Source organism: Dufourea novaeangliae, unplaced genomic scaffold (genome assembly GCF_001272555.1).
Source record: "Dufourea novaeangliae isolate 0120121106 unplaced genomic scaffold, ASM127255v1 scaffold221, whole genome shotgun sequence".
Taxonomy (NCBI): Eukaryota; Metazoa; Arthropoda; class Insecta; order Hymenoptera; family Halictidae; genus Dufourea; species Dufourea novaeangliae.
Genome location: NW_015374115.1, coordinates 1,670,363 through 1,691,590, shown reverse-complemented (window position 1 = coordinate 1,691,590; position 21,228 = coordinate 1,670,363). Strand labels below are relative to the sequence as shown.

The following is a 21,228-nucleotide window of genomic DNA, read 5'->3' as shown; positions in this document are numbered from 1 at the left end:
CGAAATCACCTTGATCATCTAAATAAAATTTGAAAACTTCAACGTTCATAAGACTCAACAATTGTCTTGTGACTTAAGGTAGTTCTTAGCCAACTGTATTAATCAAATTGGAGCTCGTTAATAAATGATAGATATAGAGGTGGTATGATACTATGAAAATAATAAGAGTAATTTTGAACATTATGTATTTTAAAAGTTGAATTTTGTAAAATTCTTGAATATAGTTTTCCTATTTCAGAAAACAAAATAAAACTAAAAAATGCATCAATTTTTTATTAGCAAATTCTCGATAACTATGCAGTAAATCGATTCCAAACTTTACACAAAGGTTACTTGTACTCCAAATTAGCTTTACTCGAAATTTGGGAGTAGTCTCGAATTTTGCGGTTTACCCAAGAACTACCTTAAGAGCAGAGAGCAAAATTAACAACAAAAACTCTTACACACAAAAGTAATATCTTTCGTGTGTAAATTTCTACTATCCCATTTACTCCATATAACTAACGTTCTTTTTTAGTAACAAAAAAAAAAAAAGAATAAATAAAAATGGTCGAACAGAGTGATACACCTGTGTCGAGTTGGCGGATTTATTTTGCCCGAGGAGACATCGACTGACGAATGAAAAGCGATGGCGGCGACATGGATATTAAACCTTTGGACTCGGAAGTTCGAATTTTCCATAAATTTTGTCCCTTCAGAAGGGGCAGCCGAGTGCAAAGTGTTAAAAATGAGCCGCGTGATCACGCGGTGAAAAGGATACACATACAACGATGCCGAACGAACGTGTAAGTGAAGACGGTGAAACGTGCAGGTGATGTTTCATTAGAAGACGTTTTCAATTTTTACGGAACCGTGAACACGCTTATGTCTTGTGAGTTTGCCGTACCGAGACGGTCGTGGCGGTGCAGGAATTGGCTCGATTCCGCAGAAGAGCCGTGCCCTCCCATTTCCTCTTGAACTGCGCTATCACCTGGTGAAGGGAGGAGGGGTGGATGAGCATCGTTTTATTAATGAAAATGTCTGTTCCGCGCCGTTTCGGTTAATTAGAAACGGCACGACGTAACTCGAGGGATTGTTCTACTCACCTCGCCGTTGCAGAAACAGAATAAAATGGCGACGCAAAGACCCTGTGGGGAGGAAATTGATTTTGGATCATGGTTGTAATTGGCTAGAACAACTTTCTTTCTCATTTGGCTTGGGCTACGGATCTTGTGCGTTAACAGGGCGTGAACAGTGTATAATTCTTCGGATACTGGTGTCAGGAACATTAAGGGACGATTTTAAGTGTCGAAATAAATCGAAATTCAAGAATAACGAAATTTTATTGGTGGTTTCGTTTTCATGTTAAAGATTCGGCCCAGAAACGACAAGGGATGATTCTATGTGTCGAAATAAATCGAAAATCAAGAATAACGAAATTCTGTTTGGGACTTTGTTTTCGAATTATTAACAGTTCAAGATTGAGATCAGAAACGCCTGAAACCAGGCAATGTGCGTACACACGCGGAAAGTGTAGGTGTACCTAATACCTTTCCCTTGGTACGACCCTAACATCTGCAGGTCATTCGCGAGCGTTGGCCGACCGTGCCAAAAAAAAAACAGGTAGATACTACATTGACTTGATGTTTATATATTTTTATTACCTTTTTGTCCTTCGTGTGGGATTCGAAGAACGTTTTCCTTAGTTCGATGGCGATCGTCAACGCGAGAACATCTAATCATCGTGGAATAGCTTTCGAGTATTTTTATAGTATTAATTTAATTTATTTATTATAGTGAGTTTTTATTTAGTTTTCATTTAGTTTTTGTTAGTTTATGTTAGTTTATTTAGTGTTTATTCCGTGTGTTTGTGTGAGTGCTGTGGTCTTAAACACAAGAAGATAGTCGAGGCTCGAGTGTGGGTGTTACAACAGCACATCTTTTGTTACGAGGTAAAACTGCTTACTCGCAGATTGTCTGCTTCCAGACGTTTCTGGCTCGAATCATTAACCGTCAATAACATGAAAACGAAGGTTCCAAGACAATTTGGTCTTTCTTGGCTTTCGTTTTATTTTCACACATAGACTCACCCTTTAAAGTCTCTGATATACCAGTAGCCGAGCATGTCTTGTACAGCGCAACGAAACTGAAATTCTAGAAAAATTTAGGAACAATAATTCTTGGAATTTCTTAGTGGATAAAACTAGTGTTTTTTTGATTTTTATTCCTGAAATAATCTAGTCAAATTTAAGTTTGCATTCCGATCCGTAGTCTACGTATTATATTCCGTTAAGTATAAATAATAACTTTATTTGAGAGTAATTCGAATTATTCGAGTCTAAGGTGATTTGCATGAAAGAATAGTTATCATTAGACTGCGGATTTTTATTCAAAATAACACATTCTAAAGTAATTTATAAAGACAGGCGAATATGTAGAAATTTATTTTTTCTCTTAAGTATCTTATTGGGTTCAGACTAAAATGGAAAACTCATTGAATTCGATGAAAGTTTCGTCTTTTATTGTATTTCACAGAGCCCTATGGGCTATAAATCCATAAAATCTGCAGTCTAGTTATCATAAACAAGGTACTTGGATTTAATAGGTTGATCTGGTATTCGATATTTTAAGAAAATTTTTGTGATATATAACCTGGTGGATACAAAACCTGAGAGAAACGTCGAATTTACCTGGAAAGAGGCTGTGATTGCAGAAAGAACCTCGTAGAACTGCTCCCACGGGTGATTCTTTGGAGGTCTGAAGGGGGTGAGTAGATAGTGTAACCCTAAAAGAGGTACCAGAAGCAACGTTGCTCTGGAAAAGAAAGTACCATAAAACCGAAGTATTCAAACGAGATCTTCCATAACAGATTAATACTTGTATATTCTATATAGAAATGGTAATATTATTATCGTTAAAAAAATGTTACCCCTAACAAATATTACGTATATTATTTAACAAGGTCAAGCAAGTATAAAGTTTTTATTTTTCTGACAACAATCATTAAGGGAAAACTCTATTATTGGGTGAATTTTATTTTAAAGTTATAGAACAATTTATCACAAATGAAATAATAATGAGAACAGATAAATAGAAATTGTATAACAATTTTGACACTAAATTGTTATTTCCAAAGCATGTAAACAAATTTGTGTACACTGTATATTTCCATCAGCCTCTCTAAATCCAATTACGACATCGTTTTGTCGTTAACAAAAGTGAAAGGGAATTTATGGAGCTAATATTCCCAAACATTTCGGTATAATGGCCGTGATTTAATAGTGTTGTTGGGATTATAGTTACCTAAACGCCTGTCTCATAGATCTCGAGGGCTGGGTACCGATCGTGGGACCGGCCCTCAGCTTCATCAACAGAACCCGCACGATGTTTGAGAGGAACAGGAGATTGAGGAGGGTGGAAACGCAGACCGGGTACACCAGCACGTTCATGTAGTTCCCCTCGTTGATCCAACACCTGCGATCATTATCGATGCATCGAATAAGTTTAACAGGGGAGGGTAACTAGCTTGTTATACCGGAAACTTTCAGACGGCCTTTGAAAAGGCTGCAACTAGTCAACGGAAAATTGCAACTGCATAGCATTGTACTCTTTCGTGCGCAAAAAAGAATTCTCTAGTTTGCATACACATTGTGTGTTATGTATTCCGGTGATGAAAAAAGCTTCCGAAGTTGTTGGTGTTATCGAACAAGAGTTAAACAGGAGTTGAACTTGATATTCTTTTTTTTTTTTAATACATTTTTTGTTATATTTATGTTACTTTATATTGTTCGGATACTGTATTTTATATCGGTATATAAAAGAATACACTATGATGATTATTATCATATAATTATTTGATAGAAGATTTTCAGACATATGAATTTAAGTTATTCCCGTGTTTAGATTATAGTTCAAATTTATTAGCATTTTCTTATGTAGAATTCGACTCTTCTACCTGAAATTCTAAAGCAAAGTTATATGAAAACAGTTCTTTTTTTCTAAATAGTTGAAAATCGTTAGGGGTTAGTTACCAAAAAATAATTTACGAAAAGTAATTCAGAAACAACTTGAATAACAAATACCGTTTTGCCCTTATTAAATTGCCTTCAATTTTCTACTTAATTGCCGAAATTCCTCGACTAAACACTCTACCCCTCGAATAATTTTGCTCCCTCAACATCAATCATGTTCCCCAACATCCCCTATAATCCACAAGAAATCCAATTTACATTACCATCGCTCGGTAATCAATTAATCATCAAAAAGTCTACGATCCCCCGGAAATCTATTATACATTAAATTATCGATATTATTTCGAAGTGAACTATTCCAAGGTCCCAGAAATCTAACTTCAAAAATCCAACTTAAGGCCTGTTTACACGTTCAAATAATTTGTGCAAAATTTCGCAAATGAACTCAGTCTTTGTATTCTATTTCAGGACCATTTATACATTAAAATAATTTGCGCAAACTGACTTGTGCATTACACGTTCAGTCTACTTTGCACAGTTATTTTATATACATATAAAGTATAAACTATAACCAAAATTAGTTATTACTAGATGTCTGATTTTTATACATTTATACCGTCCCTTGACTTGCAGAATGTTGACAAAATAAAGATTCTAATAAAATTGAATAGTATATGCATAATATGCAAACATCTGTCCAATTTTGTTTCTTATATATCACTGCCCAAAATTCAAAATTTGCATAAACATCTACAATCTCATTATTACAATTAAATAATGACAAAAGTAATGGTAATTATTTCCCAGGAACGTTAACTTCCATGCAAATACAACGATTTACTTGCTTAAATGCGAATGCACAAGTCAATTTGCGCAAATTATTTAACCGTGTAAAACGGCTCCTACGAACTGAATCTCGAAGTCAACAAAGCCCGAACAAATTCAACGATCCCCAATAAATCAAAACCCGACTGTCAATATCAGAGACCAACCAACACCCTACAGACTCACGATCCTCCAAAAAAAAAAAAGTCCACTATTACATTCCAAACACCCATCTCAAAGTCAACAAATCCGAACAAAGCCCGTCGATCCGCCAATAAATCAAAATCCCATTGTCGATATCGTACGGAAACACCAACAAATACCCTAGATCTTCTAAAAATCCAAATTACATTACCCACACCGTCTGGCGAACGGTTAATCCGAAGAAAGCCGTCCCCAGTAATCCCCCGAAAAATCTAAATTACTTTGTGGTCGAGGGGCTCAGAGTTCCGGTTCAGGACGGTCGTATGTGAGTATACTCATCGATTCGCCTCCGGAGGTGGACAGTTCCTCTTTGTTCGTCACGGATTTCGGGTCTGTCCTCGGTGGACGATAACCCAATTGCCTCGGTTTTGATCCCTCTCGTACGAGCACGTGCCGCATCCGCGCACGGTGGTTCTAGTGATGTACCGGGTGTCCTCGTCTATCACCAACCCCTTCACCATATACACTGGGAAATCAACGGTACAAGCTCGTCTGACCACGGTGTTGCGGTTTTCAGGGGGTTTCCGGCGCGCCCGCGTGTTCCTCGACGATTAATGCACCGAACCGCCGATTTTCGGAACTACCACGGCTCCGACTGGCCATGTCACGGCACTTCCCCGCCGGATCTTGCGGACCGAAACTTCGTCTGGAACTCTAGAGAACTCTGGAGTGACGGTAAATGGTACCCAGGCTAAATGGTACCGCTGTTTCTCGACCGAGAGTGGAGTGCATGTGTGCGAGTGCTTGTTGACTTTAATCTTCCTCCTGTGACGTTTTAGCAGTGTCACCTTTTATTTTGTTGTTAATGTCGTGCTGACAATGCGGATCTACCGAGGGCGGTGGAAATTACGGTTTTCTTCAGGCTATTCTAGAGCGAATATTTAACTCTCGGAAGACGGAGGGTTTTGTGACGTTTTACTAGCGAGCAACAGTACTTTCGCGTCATTGTTATTCTGTTATTAACACAGACAAATTTGTCAATCTTGCAGATGGATGATTGTAAGGTAATTTTATTTCGTGATTTTCGACGTGTGTCGTAGCTGTTTAATATCGTTTTGGAAAATGACCATTGTTTTTTTAAACTAGTTAACAGTATTACGAAAAATTTCATTTACGTTTCATTTAGACCACGAATAGAGATAGAATAATATTATTTTGTAAAAATTCACGAAACAAATGCTGAAATATCTGGGTTCATAGCGTCAGCACTGGATGGAAGGGCTGTTTTCTCTCGTGGCTTCTAGTGTAACATTTAACCCTCGGAATGTTGTGAAAATAGTAAATTCTATAAACTTGCTTATAAAAGTCTATATTTTCATAAACATCGGCAGTCTAACAATTAACAATTTACTGTGCCTGATTGTTTCATGATTTAATACATATTTATAATATTTATTTAATATTTATAGTATTTATAGTATTTATAATTTTTATAATTTCTATAATATTTATTACATCAAAGTTATGCACGTTCGAAGAAGATACTCCATCTCTGTTGATCCAAAAATATTTTTTGTGCCTTTTTGGGGACCATTCGATATCGACTGACGTACAGTGCGTATTATTTTTTTCACCTAACCCGACCACCGCGCAGTGTTTTCATCGAAACCCTCATTTTTTCTCCTTTTGTCACGTCTGTGTCGATATCCCGACGGTTCTGTTCTCGTCGAAGCATATACGTATTGTTTCGTCCTTGTACGAGCTCTCTTTGCCTCGTATCTTTTTCAATCGAATCCGATAACTCTTAAACCTGTCGCTGAAACATTTTCATCCACAGATTTTCCAAACGTGTCACGTCCCTTGGCATCTCGATAGTCGACAAGAATGGAGGATATTTTCCGGGTAATTGCAGAATTTTTATGTTATCTAGAAATCGAGATTCCATGGTCCCCGATCGAGGCAATTGTCTCGATCACGAGCCAGATGACGGAATTGGAATTTTTCCGTGTCGTATGCAAATGCGTGCGCGGTTGTTTTTCGGCATTCGCGGATATACCAACGGAATTCAAATGTCGTCCTTTCATGAGCAATCGAAACTAGAAATTCCCATTAAAAAGAAACGAAAAAACAAGCACGGCATGCCGATGCCACTGGAATACCTTCGTTTGGAAGGTAAAATTGAAATCACAAATATATCTGCACGGCGATACCCGGGTATTAAAAATGATTTTTATTAGAGACATTCGTTGATTATTCATTGGTTGAAACGTTTCCCTCGTTTCACATTCCAAGCTTCACTCTCTGTTTTAATGCTTGTCGATCGATTTCCTTTGGCGTTTCACGAAATTTTTATTTCGTTAGTATATTATATGTATAGGCTCCGCCAGGATAGGTGCAATCGGACAGGAGGTTATTTTACGTGCAAATATAAGTCGAAAGTATAGAATAAAATTTGTTCGTATATAATGCTTTCTTTTCGAGGTAATCGATTTTGAAAGTACATATAACATATAACGTTGTCGCCCATAAATATTGGGACACTTGTCGAATATGCAGTAAATGTTACAGGGTATTATTAAATTCCTAAAAGTCTGAAATAAATATTGTTCAGAGGATATTAAAGTTTGATGGACAAGTTTATGCTATTACAAAGCAATAAAAGTGGCCTAGAATATAGAATTTTTACGAAACATCTTCTTACACCATAAGTAGTGACAGAATGCAATGAACAGACATATCAGCCAAGTTCCTACTCAATTGGATTTTCAAACTCGGTTACCTCGGAAACGAAACAATTTTATTCCACATTTTTCACATATTTTTGCATGTAGTTACAACACTCCTGTATTGTTGACTGCATGCTCGTTAACGACTCCAATATTTAATTGAATTGTTGTTCGTGTTATTTCCTTACATTTTATTACCATATTTATTGTTCAGAATTTAAAAATTTACGTCGTTACTTTTTGAAAGGTCTCTGTTGTTCCATTGATAATCATTTATAGAACGAATTAATTGTCAATTTATTGGGTTTGCCTACCTTCCCTTTGACCCGATTTTTATTTCCTACGGATCTGATATTTTATTCTCTAAATACATCCTATGCACCACGATTACCAATGAAACAATAAAGTTCAATAAATCGCGTTCACTACACATATAAATAACAATATACAGAGCAAATAATTATATTGTGCAAATACATTTTCCTCCTATTTCACGAACCCCGACTCTGATATCCTAACCTAAAATTTGGTACGACTCTAAATTGACGCACTTACGAACTCATATCGTGGATAATAGTAGAAATGACCTTAAGTATTCATTTTGATCTCTGAAAATGAACTTTCGGAATGATATTGTTCGTGGAATTGTCTGATAACCGTGTTCTCTAGCTTTTTACGATAGTCGTTAAACGAGATTCAAAATGGCGGATGCGTTCTTGCGTCCACGGGGGGTCGCAAGCAGACGGTTCGAGTAGTTAATTTCCGGGTACTTACTGTTCAGTGTCCGCGGGATCGTCGCTAAGCGCCCTCAAGCAAGCATAAAGCGTGACAATGATCGCTGGCATTGGCCATCCGAGGGCCATCAGCCATTTCACCAGCTTGTGTTCGCTGGTGAACGCGCTGACCAGCAGCGTGTGCAGATAGAAACCCTCGCAGAGCATCCAGGCGTAATTAGTGAGTAAAAAGTAGTGCAGGATAATGTGCACGAGACGGCACGTTACCTGGAAATCGGTAAACAATAAACGTGTGTAGTTTCAGCGGGACAATTTCGTTTGGTAAATACCACCGCGCTGGTGACAATCAGTAGACTGCGGATTTTTATGCGAAATGACATTTAATAAAGTAAATGACAAAGGCAAGAACAAAAATAGGAATTTCTTTCCTTCCACAAGGGGCTATGCTAGCGTGACGGTTTCAGAAAATCGGATATTCGTTAAAAGGAAATTTCGTTAAGACGCTCTCACAAACGAACTGTAACTTTTAAAAAATACATTGTTTTTACTTTATAAAAATATAGCATACTTTACAAATATTATTTAGTAAATATATATATATATATTATTCAAATTGATAAGTTCAATAGCTTTTCTTTAAAAAATTCCCAAAAATTGCCTTATTATATAGCCGTCGCACTAACATAGCCCCTTAAGTATATTATTGGGTCAAGGAAAAAATAGAAAACTCGTTGCATCTGATGAGAATTTTATCTTTTACTACATTTCAAGAGCCGTATAAACTATAAGTGCATAAAATCCGCAGTCTAGTAATCAACAATTGTGTTATTATGCAGTGTGTGTAGCTCTATGAACGTATTTCACTTAACACGTTTACTTAGGCCAGGAGAAATCTTCGATAAAAGATGACAGGAAATTTTATTTTTTTTCATTTAACAATCCTTTTTAACGCCCATTAATAATGCATATTTTTAAGTGGGAACCTAAAGGGAAGGAACGGAAGTCTGGTTTCGCAGGGATTCGTAGGTTAACGACACACGTGTGTAGTTTTGAATGCCGTGTTGGGAGGATTTAAAGAATGATTCGCCGCGGGCTGAAACGCGTCGAGAAGAACAATGACGTGTGTGGCACGTACCCCATTGTTTAATAGTAAATCCGTGTTCGCGACTATGCATCTGTACCAGACAAGCCAGAGGGCGTTGTTCACAGCGAACGAGGCGAACAGATTCATATGGAGAGTGATCCTGGCGCACCTTAGGGACCTGCGTTTAAAAAGGAACAATAAAAACAGGGAGGTGAAACTTTTTTTCGTGGATTGTCAAATAGAACTGTCCGTTAAAAGTTCATACAGAGTCTCAAGGTTATTGCGAAATATTTGTTCAAATAATAAATTTTCCAGAACGAATAACAGAATTCTGTATCGTTTATTCTTTTAATAACTTGGTTTAGTAACTTACTGTTTTGACTTTATTAACATTTCTAATCGTGTAATGAAACTTTATCATAAATATGAAGTTAATAATTCTTCAAAATAATTTAAAAATTCAAATTCGGTAATATAACAACCTTAAGGATGTATTTCACGTTATATTATGCTAATTTCCTTGTCTTCTGTATTTTCCTGTTCGTATTCAGTTGTTTCGATTTTCTCGTTTAACACTTTGTTTATCTGTTCAGTTTAATTTAATCCGGTCTAATTAATAGTAGTGTATGATTAGTAATTCTCGTCGACTCACCGAAAATACGTGAGAATCCCTAATGATAGCAGCAGAGCTATGAGCGATATCGCGTACCCGGCTTCGTAAATTCCATTAATCCCCTGTTGCCACTGAAATCAAAATTAATTGCTATATTAGTGGGATTATACATAGCTCGCGATATTCTTAGACGCGAATCCACTTTGTCTTCCAAATGCATCGATATATTCACGGTAATCAGTATAATTTGTTGAAACGTACTCGGAACTTTGCTACTACTTTCCATCTTCGCGTGGAAAAGTCTTCCATAAGCTTTCATAGACATTCGTCAGAATTACACTGCATAGATTAAACTGATTACTCCATATTTAAAGATCATCTCACTTCCAAGTACATATCAAAAAATACAATCAGCAGAACTAGGCAATTTCTGTTTCGAATACCGAATCGAAACCGCAGAATTTATTCGTGAATATCGAATAAGGACCTGAAATCGTGGAAATTATTCGTAAATTATCGAGTAAAGATTTTATTCGCTCAAAACAGATATCTTGTGTCAACATTTTTTAGCATACTGTTATTTCTCGGATGTCAGAAAAACAGAAAAATTAAAAGAGGATAATTCCAAAATATTATTTTTGAGAATGTATCCACCTAACGGCAAAAAACTATACGATACGATCCCATTTTGAATCTTCAGGCTCATAATACGAATTATAAATGCTAACTAAGTTAATGATTCCACATAAAATCCTAGAATCAAAAAGGGTTAATAAAGAAAATTATTCGTCATTCCAAAATATTCAAATAAACGCCATTGTAACTATCAACTGTCTTGGGACACCCCATATATGTCCATAGAACATTAACAGAAACGAAGCATGAATATTCCCTATGATTGTGTCCTTCTGTCTGTAGCAACATTGCGTAGTTTCCCTCGGATTCGATTCGCAGATTAGAACCGTCAAAAATGATAGAGAAACAATCCGACGGGATACTAGAGGACATCGATTGTCGTGTAATGGAACACGAGCGGTCGCCACGCGCGGACAATCGTATTAATGCCGACCGGAAGTTATACGACAGTCGCGGCCACTAGTTAGATGAACTTCGTGGCAACTTCCGCGACGTCTAATTACATTCGCCGTCCCTTTGTGCCGGCCGGAAATTTCACTGGTCCCGGGTTGAACTGGGCGACACTCTCTTCGTCCCTGTGTCGTCCGGCGTGCGAATGATTCATTGCAGTTTCATGCAGTCTTGAGCCGTTAATTTACTGTGGCGGGTTCCACCACGCGCTAAACGATCGTTCACAGCCACTGAAATCGATGATCGATATCGCGAAAGGAGGAACTAAACCATTAAGATCCCTCGAGCCCATGAAAACTCGAGGTGGACGGAGATAAAGGGAACACGAACCTTGCCGCCATGTTGTTTCGACGACGCCATTGTGTTTTGGCGCCTTTAAGGTACAATTACTCTCATGTACTTCGTTTAAAGTTTTTTTTGTTTCGATGTTACGAGATATATTTTATAATGAGAAATGTTTTTTTCCATTTGATATAAAATTGGAAATTGCATATCTAATGTTCAATTACTGGAATCTTGTAGAGTTATTCGTAGAAGTAACCATATAATCATTTATATAGGGTGTTCCCTCTAATGTGAGCACCTTAAATATCTCATTTACTTTTGATTTTCAGAAAAATTATTTTAACAAATGCTCAAAGTGATGTCCATCAACTTCGACACATTTTTGCATTAAATCTACTTCCTTACGTTTGTGGATTTTAGTGAAATATTGTTGGTGCTCACGTTAGGCGGGACACCCTGTATATTTAGTCGATGTTACAATCGGAATTAACGATTAGAATTTATTCTAACTATAAACGTTGATTAATACAATTTAGATTAGGACGAGTTCGCTAGAAACTAAAAAATGTACAAATTGGTTTCTGGCAGCTATAAGAGATAAAACGATCTACCCTCGTAGTTTTTTTATTTTACCTCGTTCCGTTTATCCATTTATCCGCGTGGATATTTCATTCTAAATGACACTATAAGTTTGCAGATAAAACGACACTAAAGACTCTCATTCTTTTCCCCTTCAAATTTTCTGTTTGTCTCGTCTGCTTTATCCGATGAATACGGTTTTTTCTTTGAAACGTGGGATATTACATTCCTTCCGTAAAACAAAAATTATGATTTTCAATACCCGTGTTGTTGTTTTTATTACGGGCACAAAAAAAAAGCATATGCTAGCATCTTAGTTCATTATCTCAAGGGGAAAGTACCATAAGGGCGCTGAGTACGTCCCTTTTCCGTCGTAAACGCAAGGAATATCGTTATCCATAAACTCACTGACCCAGAATATAGTATTAAGTGCGTGTTACAAAGATTTTCTCGGATATGTTAGTTTAAATTAGTTCGTCCTTTAATTTTTTCGCAACTTTATCAATCATACAAATCCACATTTTTGAATACGTGCGATGAAAGTAAGAACACATCATATGGGTTAATCTGATAAGTTCATTTATCGATAATCCATCTGAATTATAAAGAGTAGTTTTCTCACTGAATATTTCAATAAAATTTTGCATCTCATTTTCAATCATTCGATTTACTAAGAATCACACTAAAATTATCTGAAATTGCAACGAACGATATACAGTTCGACACGAAAAATTAATCCACTCGTTTCACTTTGTCCCATTCGGTTGGTTATAATAAAATTATTTAGTTCCTTGGGAATTATATTTCTACGGTAATACCGTGAAATGAAACGTAATATTAGCAACACAAATTCATATTTCATTCAACAGGCTAATTATTTCGACAGAGAATGACGGCCTAATTATAGCCAGATATAATAGTTCATCGGTGCGTAACTTTTCGTTACAACAGTATTCATCTATTCGGTGTTCGCAATTCAGGAATAATGAATGTTGATTAAAAATCGGTACGTTTTTTCTGCAAATGTTTCCTCTTGAAAGAATTTCAATGTTCGATGCAGACGTACAATTCACGTTCAGATGCAGGGAAAATCGACTATGGGAGATTAGACTTCAACGGAGATAAAAGCGACGATTCCGCATGGTAATCGTCGTTTCAGAATTGCTGGAATCTTCATGGACCAGAAACTACAGCAATTTTTTTGTAAACTTTATCCTTTTTTCGGTATTCCGTTCCTGTAATTAGTACAGCGTCCTTCTGTTCATGTTTCAAACATAGTCCCATGATTTTCGAATTTTTATCAAGAACAATCTTCCTTTACCTCTCGTGCTTATACAAAATATCATTCTGGTACCTGAGTTTACATATTCGTAGAGGAACATTTATTTACCAATTGGGTAAATTTTAATTAGATCGATTTTCTTGTGTACGACAAAATGACGGAACTAGTGGCGATTAATCTGTTAATCGGAGAAGTCGAGTCACAATGTTATTTGTTCCATGATCGTTCGGTTTCTATTTATTTCCCTAATGATTTTTGTATTTTAATAGTATAATAATATCTGTGATAGTAAATAATCTTGTTAAGATGTAAAAGTAAATCTCATCTTGAGTACCATCGAAAAATCACCCGATTAACCGATTAAAGGATGCTACATGTATGGAAAAAAACAAATGATTTTCGGTTCGTTAATTACCTTTGCTCCAGACTTGATCGGACATCGGATGTCGGAACCAGGTGCCATTTGGTTCGCAATACTTGTGTGCCATCACTGAAACACAAAATAATAGAATCTTGTAAATTATGTAATCAGTATCACGGTTTACGTTGCTATATCATAAGAAATGTTTTTATTAATTCCTTAGTGAGAATATACATCATGACTAGACTACGAATATTTATGTAAATATAGATTTCGTGATCTATTTCACGAAAACTGAAACGAAGCAGAAGTTTGTTTACTCTGTTAAAGGTTCCATTATGATTACATTTAACCGATTCTGTCATTGTACTGTGTTATTCTAGATTAACGTGTAGACTATAAATGCATAACATCGACAGTCTAATCATGACTACTCACAATCAGTTTAACAGCAAATTAAAAAAGTATCCCAATTATTCACCACAACCAGAACAGACAAGATAAATTGTCATTTTTATTCTGCAATATATGCCTATATTTTTTGTGTTTGTTTAGCCACCCAAAGATCTTTTACATCTGTATCTATAATAATTTATTCAATAAACGCGATAAAAATTCTCTTTAACGTACAAAACAATAATATATTACAGCAATAATTACAGAATATGTCGTTGCTCAAAGAATACAAATATATTCAATCGATTACTTAATACTTAAATCTACAAGAGCTACATTTAAGGTATTATTCGCGAGTTTTCAGTGACATAATAGACAGTTCGAAGTGGTCTGGAAAAAAATGCTGGTATACAAGGACAGCAAGAAGCCTGGTGCTCCGAAATGGAACTGGCAGAGAACGATGAAATTTAATTCATCACAAGTTTCAGGTTTTGCGCCGCGACGTAACTGACAGGGCTTGCCTGTACTTTGTTCGCCGCTTTTTCTCTCCCCTGTGCTCAACGAAGCGAAACGATTTCGAAAGTCTTTAAAAGTGGAAAAATAAGCGGAAGCAACAGGGGCCTCCGCGGTAAAAACTTGTTCCTTGCCAAGAAAAGTTGCAAAGCCGCGACAGCAATGTTTCCGAGGAGGGATAATATTTTAGCTGGATGAGAAACAGAGTTAATGCCAGCGACTAACAAGAGAAGGCACAGAAGTGTCCCCCTCCGATTTTGATTAAACTTCGTATGTCTGTTAAGCAGTAAAAAATAAGAGATACGTATTTTTTGTATAGGTTGAGACGCGACTTTAAGGGGTGAAACCACCCTTCGAAGTTTCGATCTGAAATTTTTTTGTTATAAACAAATTATATTTTGGAGAATTTGTTAGCACCATATTATTCTACATAAAAATCCGTAGACCTTGTCAATTAGAAGTTTCCATTACCATTTTCATGTTTGTAATGTTTTATTTATTGTAGAGTTCACAGAAATGGACCAGAATTTTGTTTATTCGTCTGAATTATACAAATTTGAATTTTCATCGCTTTATACATATGACTGAATAAATTATACCTGCATATTTTATGACAGCATGGGCAACAGTAGAATCGGTCAGTAATGGTCAGACAGGCCAGCCAAGTATAATTCCACGTGTGCGTCTGACAGAGACGTTCTACGTCCCTTTTTTGATTCTTTATTTTTCTATTCGTTTTACACGATGGATCATCTATTTCTTCTTTGTATCACCCTGTATATTTCGACTTTATTCTTTGGATCTTCCGACGCGTTATTCCCTTGTACTCAACTGACGCCGCCATCGCATGTGACATACATCACCGTAAATCAGATTTCTCGAAAATTTCTCCGACGCCAGAAATTCCATATAAAATTACGTGCACAGTTTTTGTAATTATGTTTATGCTTCCCGGTAGTTCTCGAGGTATTCCATGAAACACTATCTTTATCGCCTATATTTGAAAAATCTTCTCACCCTAAAAGAATTCACTTTCTTATCTGCACTAAATTTGATTTAAAACTCAAACGTGTCAATTAAGTGATAACTCTTAAAATAACGTTAAAATCTCAATTAACAATTATTTATAAATCTTCGACAGGAAGAATAGATTTGCAATTTCCGAAAGAGGTAGAAAAATGCTTTTCGTTCGTATTAAACAGTTCACGAAATGCGAAGGATCGAAAGGTTTAAAAATAAACGATTTAGGACATTTATTCTGGACGTAATGTATTCCGAAAAATAGTACCAACGTGTGACGTCTCTGCAATTGGATCGGGAAAACTTCTGGTGTAGTTCGATAGAATTTTTTCAGGAGGAGGAACCGAAACAAGTCGGCAATACGAAGCTACGAAATTGTAGCTGTCCTTCCCATTTCGTATTTCCAACGATGGTCGAAAGGGTAAGGCGGAAAATAGGTGGTGGAAAAACAACAGGGTATAGTAGATCACGTTCGATTTCGTAATAAATGTCACATCGAGAAAGAGAAAGAGATGCTGGCTACCAACCCCGAAAATTGAAAACTGTTTGCCTGCGTTTTCGATCGAGGCGTTTCCCCTCCGTGAAAGTTTTCATGATACATGTTCCATCGCCACCGATCCATATATTACACGTGCGTTCACTGTCTTTCTCCATTGATCCTTGTACCGTTTAGACTGTGCATGTTTATGCAAATTAACAATTATAAATGCAGATATGGGTGAAGATGGAAATTGCCTTAAAAATTTACAATTTCTGGACGAATCTATTAAGGTAGTTCTTAGCCAAATGTGTTAGTCAAATTGGAGTTCGTTAATAAATGATAAATACAAAGGTGGTACGATAGTATGAAAATAATAATAATAATTTTTAACATCACGTGTATGTATTTTTAAAAGTTGTATGTTATATTTTAAGGAATTGCAATATGCAAATAACATACTAAACGTATCTATTGCACGTAATCATATTTTTTCATTAGTATCTAAGAGAAAACTATGTGGATAGTTTCACGGAAATTAATAAATTCATTTCATGACATTTCGATATGCATAATTTTCTGCCAATTTTGATACGGTTTTCGAATAGTTTTTCTGTTTCAGAAAACAAGGTAAAACAAAAACCTTCTTTTTCAAATTCCGCCATATGTCACTGTGTTAAAATGCATAAACTTTTATTAGGGGGAGGGGGTGAGTGCAAAATGCAATTTTTTTTCTTGTAAGGTGAGGCAAAAGCAAGTACCCCCCTGCTCCCCCCCTCCCCCCCCCCCCGTTGGCTACGCCCATGGTTACAGCAGATCCGACGAGGAATGAAGCTGATCAGCTACACAAGTCCGAGAGTTAAGTTTCGTAGCCGAACTTCTATCGACAGCAACTTCCCCCTTGCTATCGATAGGGGTTCTGGTAACCATCCACTGCACACACAAGAGGAAACAAATAAGTGGCAGTTGTCGGACGGTGTCCTCCCGCTGCTCCATCGGACTGGTACAACGCCGCTTAAGTGTCTAACAAACTGCTCCAGGGGGGTCTCGGTTCGGTTCACGTTTGTTATCAAGGACCATCCTTTTTATGTGGATTCCTCTCGACTCGAACCGGGATCGTTCACGGTTACATCGCATGTTCCGTGGGAATCAATTTCAACCCGGGGATTTAGCGCCGACAGTTCGTTAACTGCGCGTTTCACCTCGTCGCGACTTTCTAACCGCTTTTATCTACGGGAAACACGTTCCTTCGTTGAGACGTTAAGACCACGTGTCTATTGAGATCGATCCGTTTATGTAGTTGAAAAAATTTCACTTCACACTCAGGAAGTTTATAACCTCTACTAGGAAGTTATACTCTCTAGTATTACTGCTCGTAAGTACGGGGGCAGTTATCAAGTACACTTATCGGAATAAGTATTGTTTAGGGGATATTAAAGTTGATATTACGTTTATTTTCTGAAAGAGTGATTTCATTACAATTTATTTATTATATATTGTTTTTGTATTTCATTTAAGTGTCAAGGGGCTACCTAGTCTTCCCGTAATCGTTTTTTTTACAGCGGGCCAGAATTAAAGAAACCAATGATCGTAACAGGCCAGTGGAACTGTAACCTTAAGAATGCAAATTTATTAATTTCAAAGTTGTTAATTTATTAATTGTAAAGTTTTTAATTTATTAATTTCAATCATCGAAAATTTCAGTTCACGTTGTTATTTCCAGAAAACAAACGCTATTTCATTGAAAATTTCAGTTTGCAAACTTTCGACCCAGAAATTTTATGATAAACATCCTCTTACGTCGTACCATCCGAAATTTTAGCTACGTCGCTGCTTTTGAAAATTTCAGTTCACGTCTAGGAAGTTTATGATAAATGTCTTTTTACATTGAACACCATCAAAAATTTCAGTTTACGTCACTAGTTTGCACATAAAAGCACTATTCGCTGGAAAATTTCGGAAGTTTGTAATAAATATCCTTTCAAACTATAGTTGCCTGAGAATTCTCGTTCGATAAATTCGGTACGTCAGAGCTTTCGGTTGTTTGGAGTCGAAGTGGATTTTTTTTTTTTTTTTTTTTTTTTTTTTTTTTTTTTTTTTTTTTGAACGATCACCCCCCTCGAAGGCTCTCCCCAAATTGCCGGCGCATTACCGTTCAATTTACGATCCACTTCGGAACTCTATGTCTCCCCGCCTCGACGCAGTTCGATCCGACCGAAAGAGGAAAAGAGAAAGGGGGGTTTACAATCGACGGTCCCCCGATTACTAGGGGCGTCGATTAAAGCTGCACTGGGAGCTCGAAGGGAAGTTTATCCGGCGGAGATGCCCCTTTCGACGGACGCGCACAAAATGCTCGCGAAACTTACGAGGAAACTTAGCTAATTAGTAAAGCTTCATGGTGGGCAGTGGAAAAAAGTTTAATGAAACATCGTATGTACAGCGAATTAACCGATAAATCAAATTGCTATGGAAGTTGTTGTAATCGATTCTTCGAAAAAAGAACGAAGAAACTTGTGCCCCGAAGTAATCGAACCTATACAGCGAGAGTCAAAAGTGGGTATACACCAGAGTTGGGCAGAATTTTATTCGAATAATGCACAGTGAAAATCAGCAGTATCTAAGGGTGTCGGCCTGAGCTTTAAACAGTTAATGAGACTAAATAATCGTTCGAGAAATGTCGATTCATTCATAAAGAAGTATTATTTTATTATAAAAATTGAAATTTCCACGTTTAAACGATTAAAAATGACAAAATACTTTTTTTTTTTATCTTTTATTCGTTATTCGAAACTTTTTATCTAGATGATGAGTTTGCCTATCTCTGGTATATGTATACTTTGAAAGTGTGGGATTCAATCATATTTATTTCTCTCAATTTAGAATCAAATATTTGGCACAGATGCTCTATTACATTGAGATTTGGTGCCTGTGGAAACTTAAGGACTCAACTCATTGAATTTTGAATTTTTTTTTTCTTGAATTTTTTGGCTGTCTATTCATCCTGAAATTGTTATGAAAATCATATCTAATTGTATTACTGCCATGATCTCATAATAGTAGATTGCTACAGAAGTAATACACGAGTCTCACCTTTGTAAGGTGTATACTTAGTTTTGACTTTCACTGTATGTGTCGTGTATCGATTGCTTTTAAAGCACACAACAGTAACGAGAATCGCATCAATCCTGAATTGTTCGTCGATCAATTGCGACGATAACTGTTACCAATAACGTTGCTTATTGTCCTTCTTTGCCAGACGTCTTTATGGCAGCCATACCTTTCGAATAGAATTGAAGAATGGACAGACGAAATCGAATAGCATTTTTCTTTTAATTTATCTCGTAAATGGACTTTTTACTATATCACATACATATCTCAATATTGTGTTTAACAGTTATTCTACAATTGGCACTCACTAGAAAGTTACAGTTTTAGGTTATGTTCGAAATATTCATTATGACTATGTTATAATTTCTAAAACAAATTGTATACAACTTACATTTACATCATAATAATGCAAATGAACTTGTATAAGTGGTAGTCGTTTCCCGAAACCGCTTGATAAATATACAAAGTAATAGCAATCGTCCAATTCTTTTTATTGGTACTAAAACTGTAAGTAATTGCAAAATACGTATTTTATCGAGATTCTTGACAATGTAGATAGCCTGTTGTTCAGTTTGCTCGACTCTTACGGGAACAATAAAACAACAGGAACGATCCTGATTATGCCAAGAAGTTTCGAACTCACAGTAAACTCGTCCTGCCAAGATGGCGGCTACGCAAGTGGTACACCAGCAATTACGAAACTTGAGAAAGTACTTAAAGAAACAGATGCAAATAAAAACCGTATTAAAAAATTTAATTACGTTTTATTTCCGTAAAAATATAGAAACAAATTTACAATTCTATTCAGAGTCCTTGTTTTAACTACAATCACAATCTAAAACAGCCCCCCTTTAGTCTTTTCGTCGGGTCAATTCCTTGCAGGATTATGCTAAAAGGTGCAAAGCAGCTGCCCAGAAATTATTGAAATATCTAATCAAACATTCGTCAGTTGGTAAAATCTTATGTTATAACAACTAAATATTTGCTGTTACTGAACGAAATCGTCGTTATTGTAGCGATGGAATAAAAACTAGAGTGCCGGAGAAATGAAAGATTGGCCCCGTTAAGGCTGTTCCTCGCCTGTTTGCCGATCAAACACATTAATGCACCGACACTAGCGTTTCCGCAATATCCTGCTGGCTTTTCAGCGGCAAAATCGTCGAAACCACCCGCTATTACGAACTGTTCCTTTCGTTTCATAATCGTTTCAAGCTCCCGCCGTAGAAAGCAGAGTACACAAACACACTTACTTTCTTAAATTTGTTCCTTTTGACTTCGGGGAACATCTACGGGGAATATTTGATCCTCGTTACGGGGGGATTAGAACCGAACTCAAACTGTAACTTTTCATGATATTCTGTGTCGGAAAAGGTTCTACCAGTAATTTACATAGTAAGGATCAAGCAACATGTAACTATGTATATTTCCTTAATTCGTGGAAATAGGATTTCTCATTAATTTTAGCTTAGACCAAATTTAATTCAAGGAATAGTGATGCAATAATTTCTGAAAAAGTACACGTTATGGTTAGTTGGAAACGGACATTTTTCAGCGAAAGATGGACTATAATCTGTTAGATAAATAAGAAAATTTCGAAGTAAGTTGATTTTTTATAAAGTTAAAAAAGGTCTAGATTTTATTCAAAACTGTTGAAAGGAAGGCAGACTTCTTTGAAGGAATTAACTTTCATATTATCGACAATTTAATGTAAAAGTTTTAACATAGTAGCGTTCATACTGTAAATTTAGAGTTATTAAATATCAACAGAAGTGTTCTACTTAGATCTCGACACACAAAACTCAACGAGTTTTTGTTAATAAATTTGTTGTAGTTTGTTTAACGAAAATTTATACGTTTTTTTTATTTGTCTCATACATTTCGTCGATAAAAATTCCTAGAATTCCTATTATTAATTCGATCAGTTCGTGCGAGGAGTTTAAATAAATTGATTTTCTATTCTCTATCCGAGGGTGCTTCCTATGTTATCGCGCTTCCATTGAATCCGTTCGGGGAAATTTAATAGGAAAATAATAACGGCATCCAT

At 36.3% G+C, this 21,228-nt stretch overlaps 1 protein-coding gene across 1 annotated transcript in view; it reads right to left on the bottom strand.

The window, feature by feature from the left end:
• LOC107191115 (calcitonin gene-related peptide type 1 receptor-like) overlaps positions 1-21,228 on the bottom strand; it is a 147,276-nt gene that overhangs the window by 2,577 nt on the left and 123,471 nt on the right. Inside the window, 8 exon segments of the mRNA XM_015580069.1 lie at positions 887-970; positions 1,086-1,127; positions 2,670-2,793; positions 3,283-3,453; positions 8,420-8,646; positions 9,515-9,641; positions 10,116-10,207; positions 13,683-13,798. Coding sequence (XP_015435555.1) covers positions 887-970; positions 1,086-1,127; positions 2,670-2,793; positions 3,283-3,453; positions 8,420-8,646; positions 9,515-9,641; positions 10,116-10,207; positions 13,683-13,798 — 983 coding nt within the window.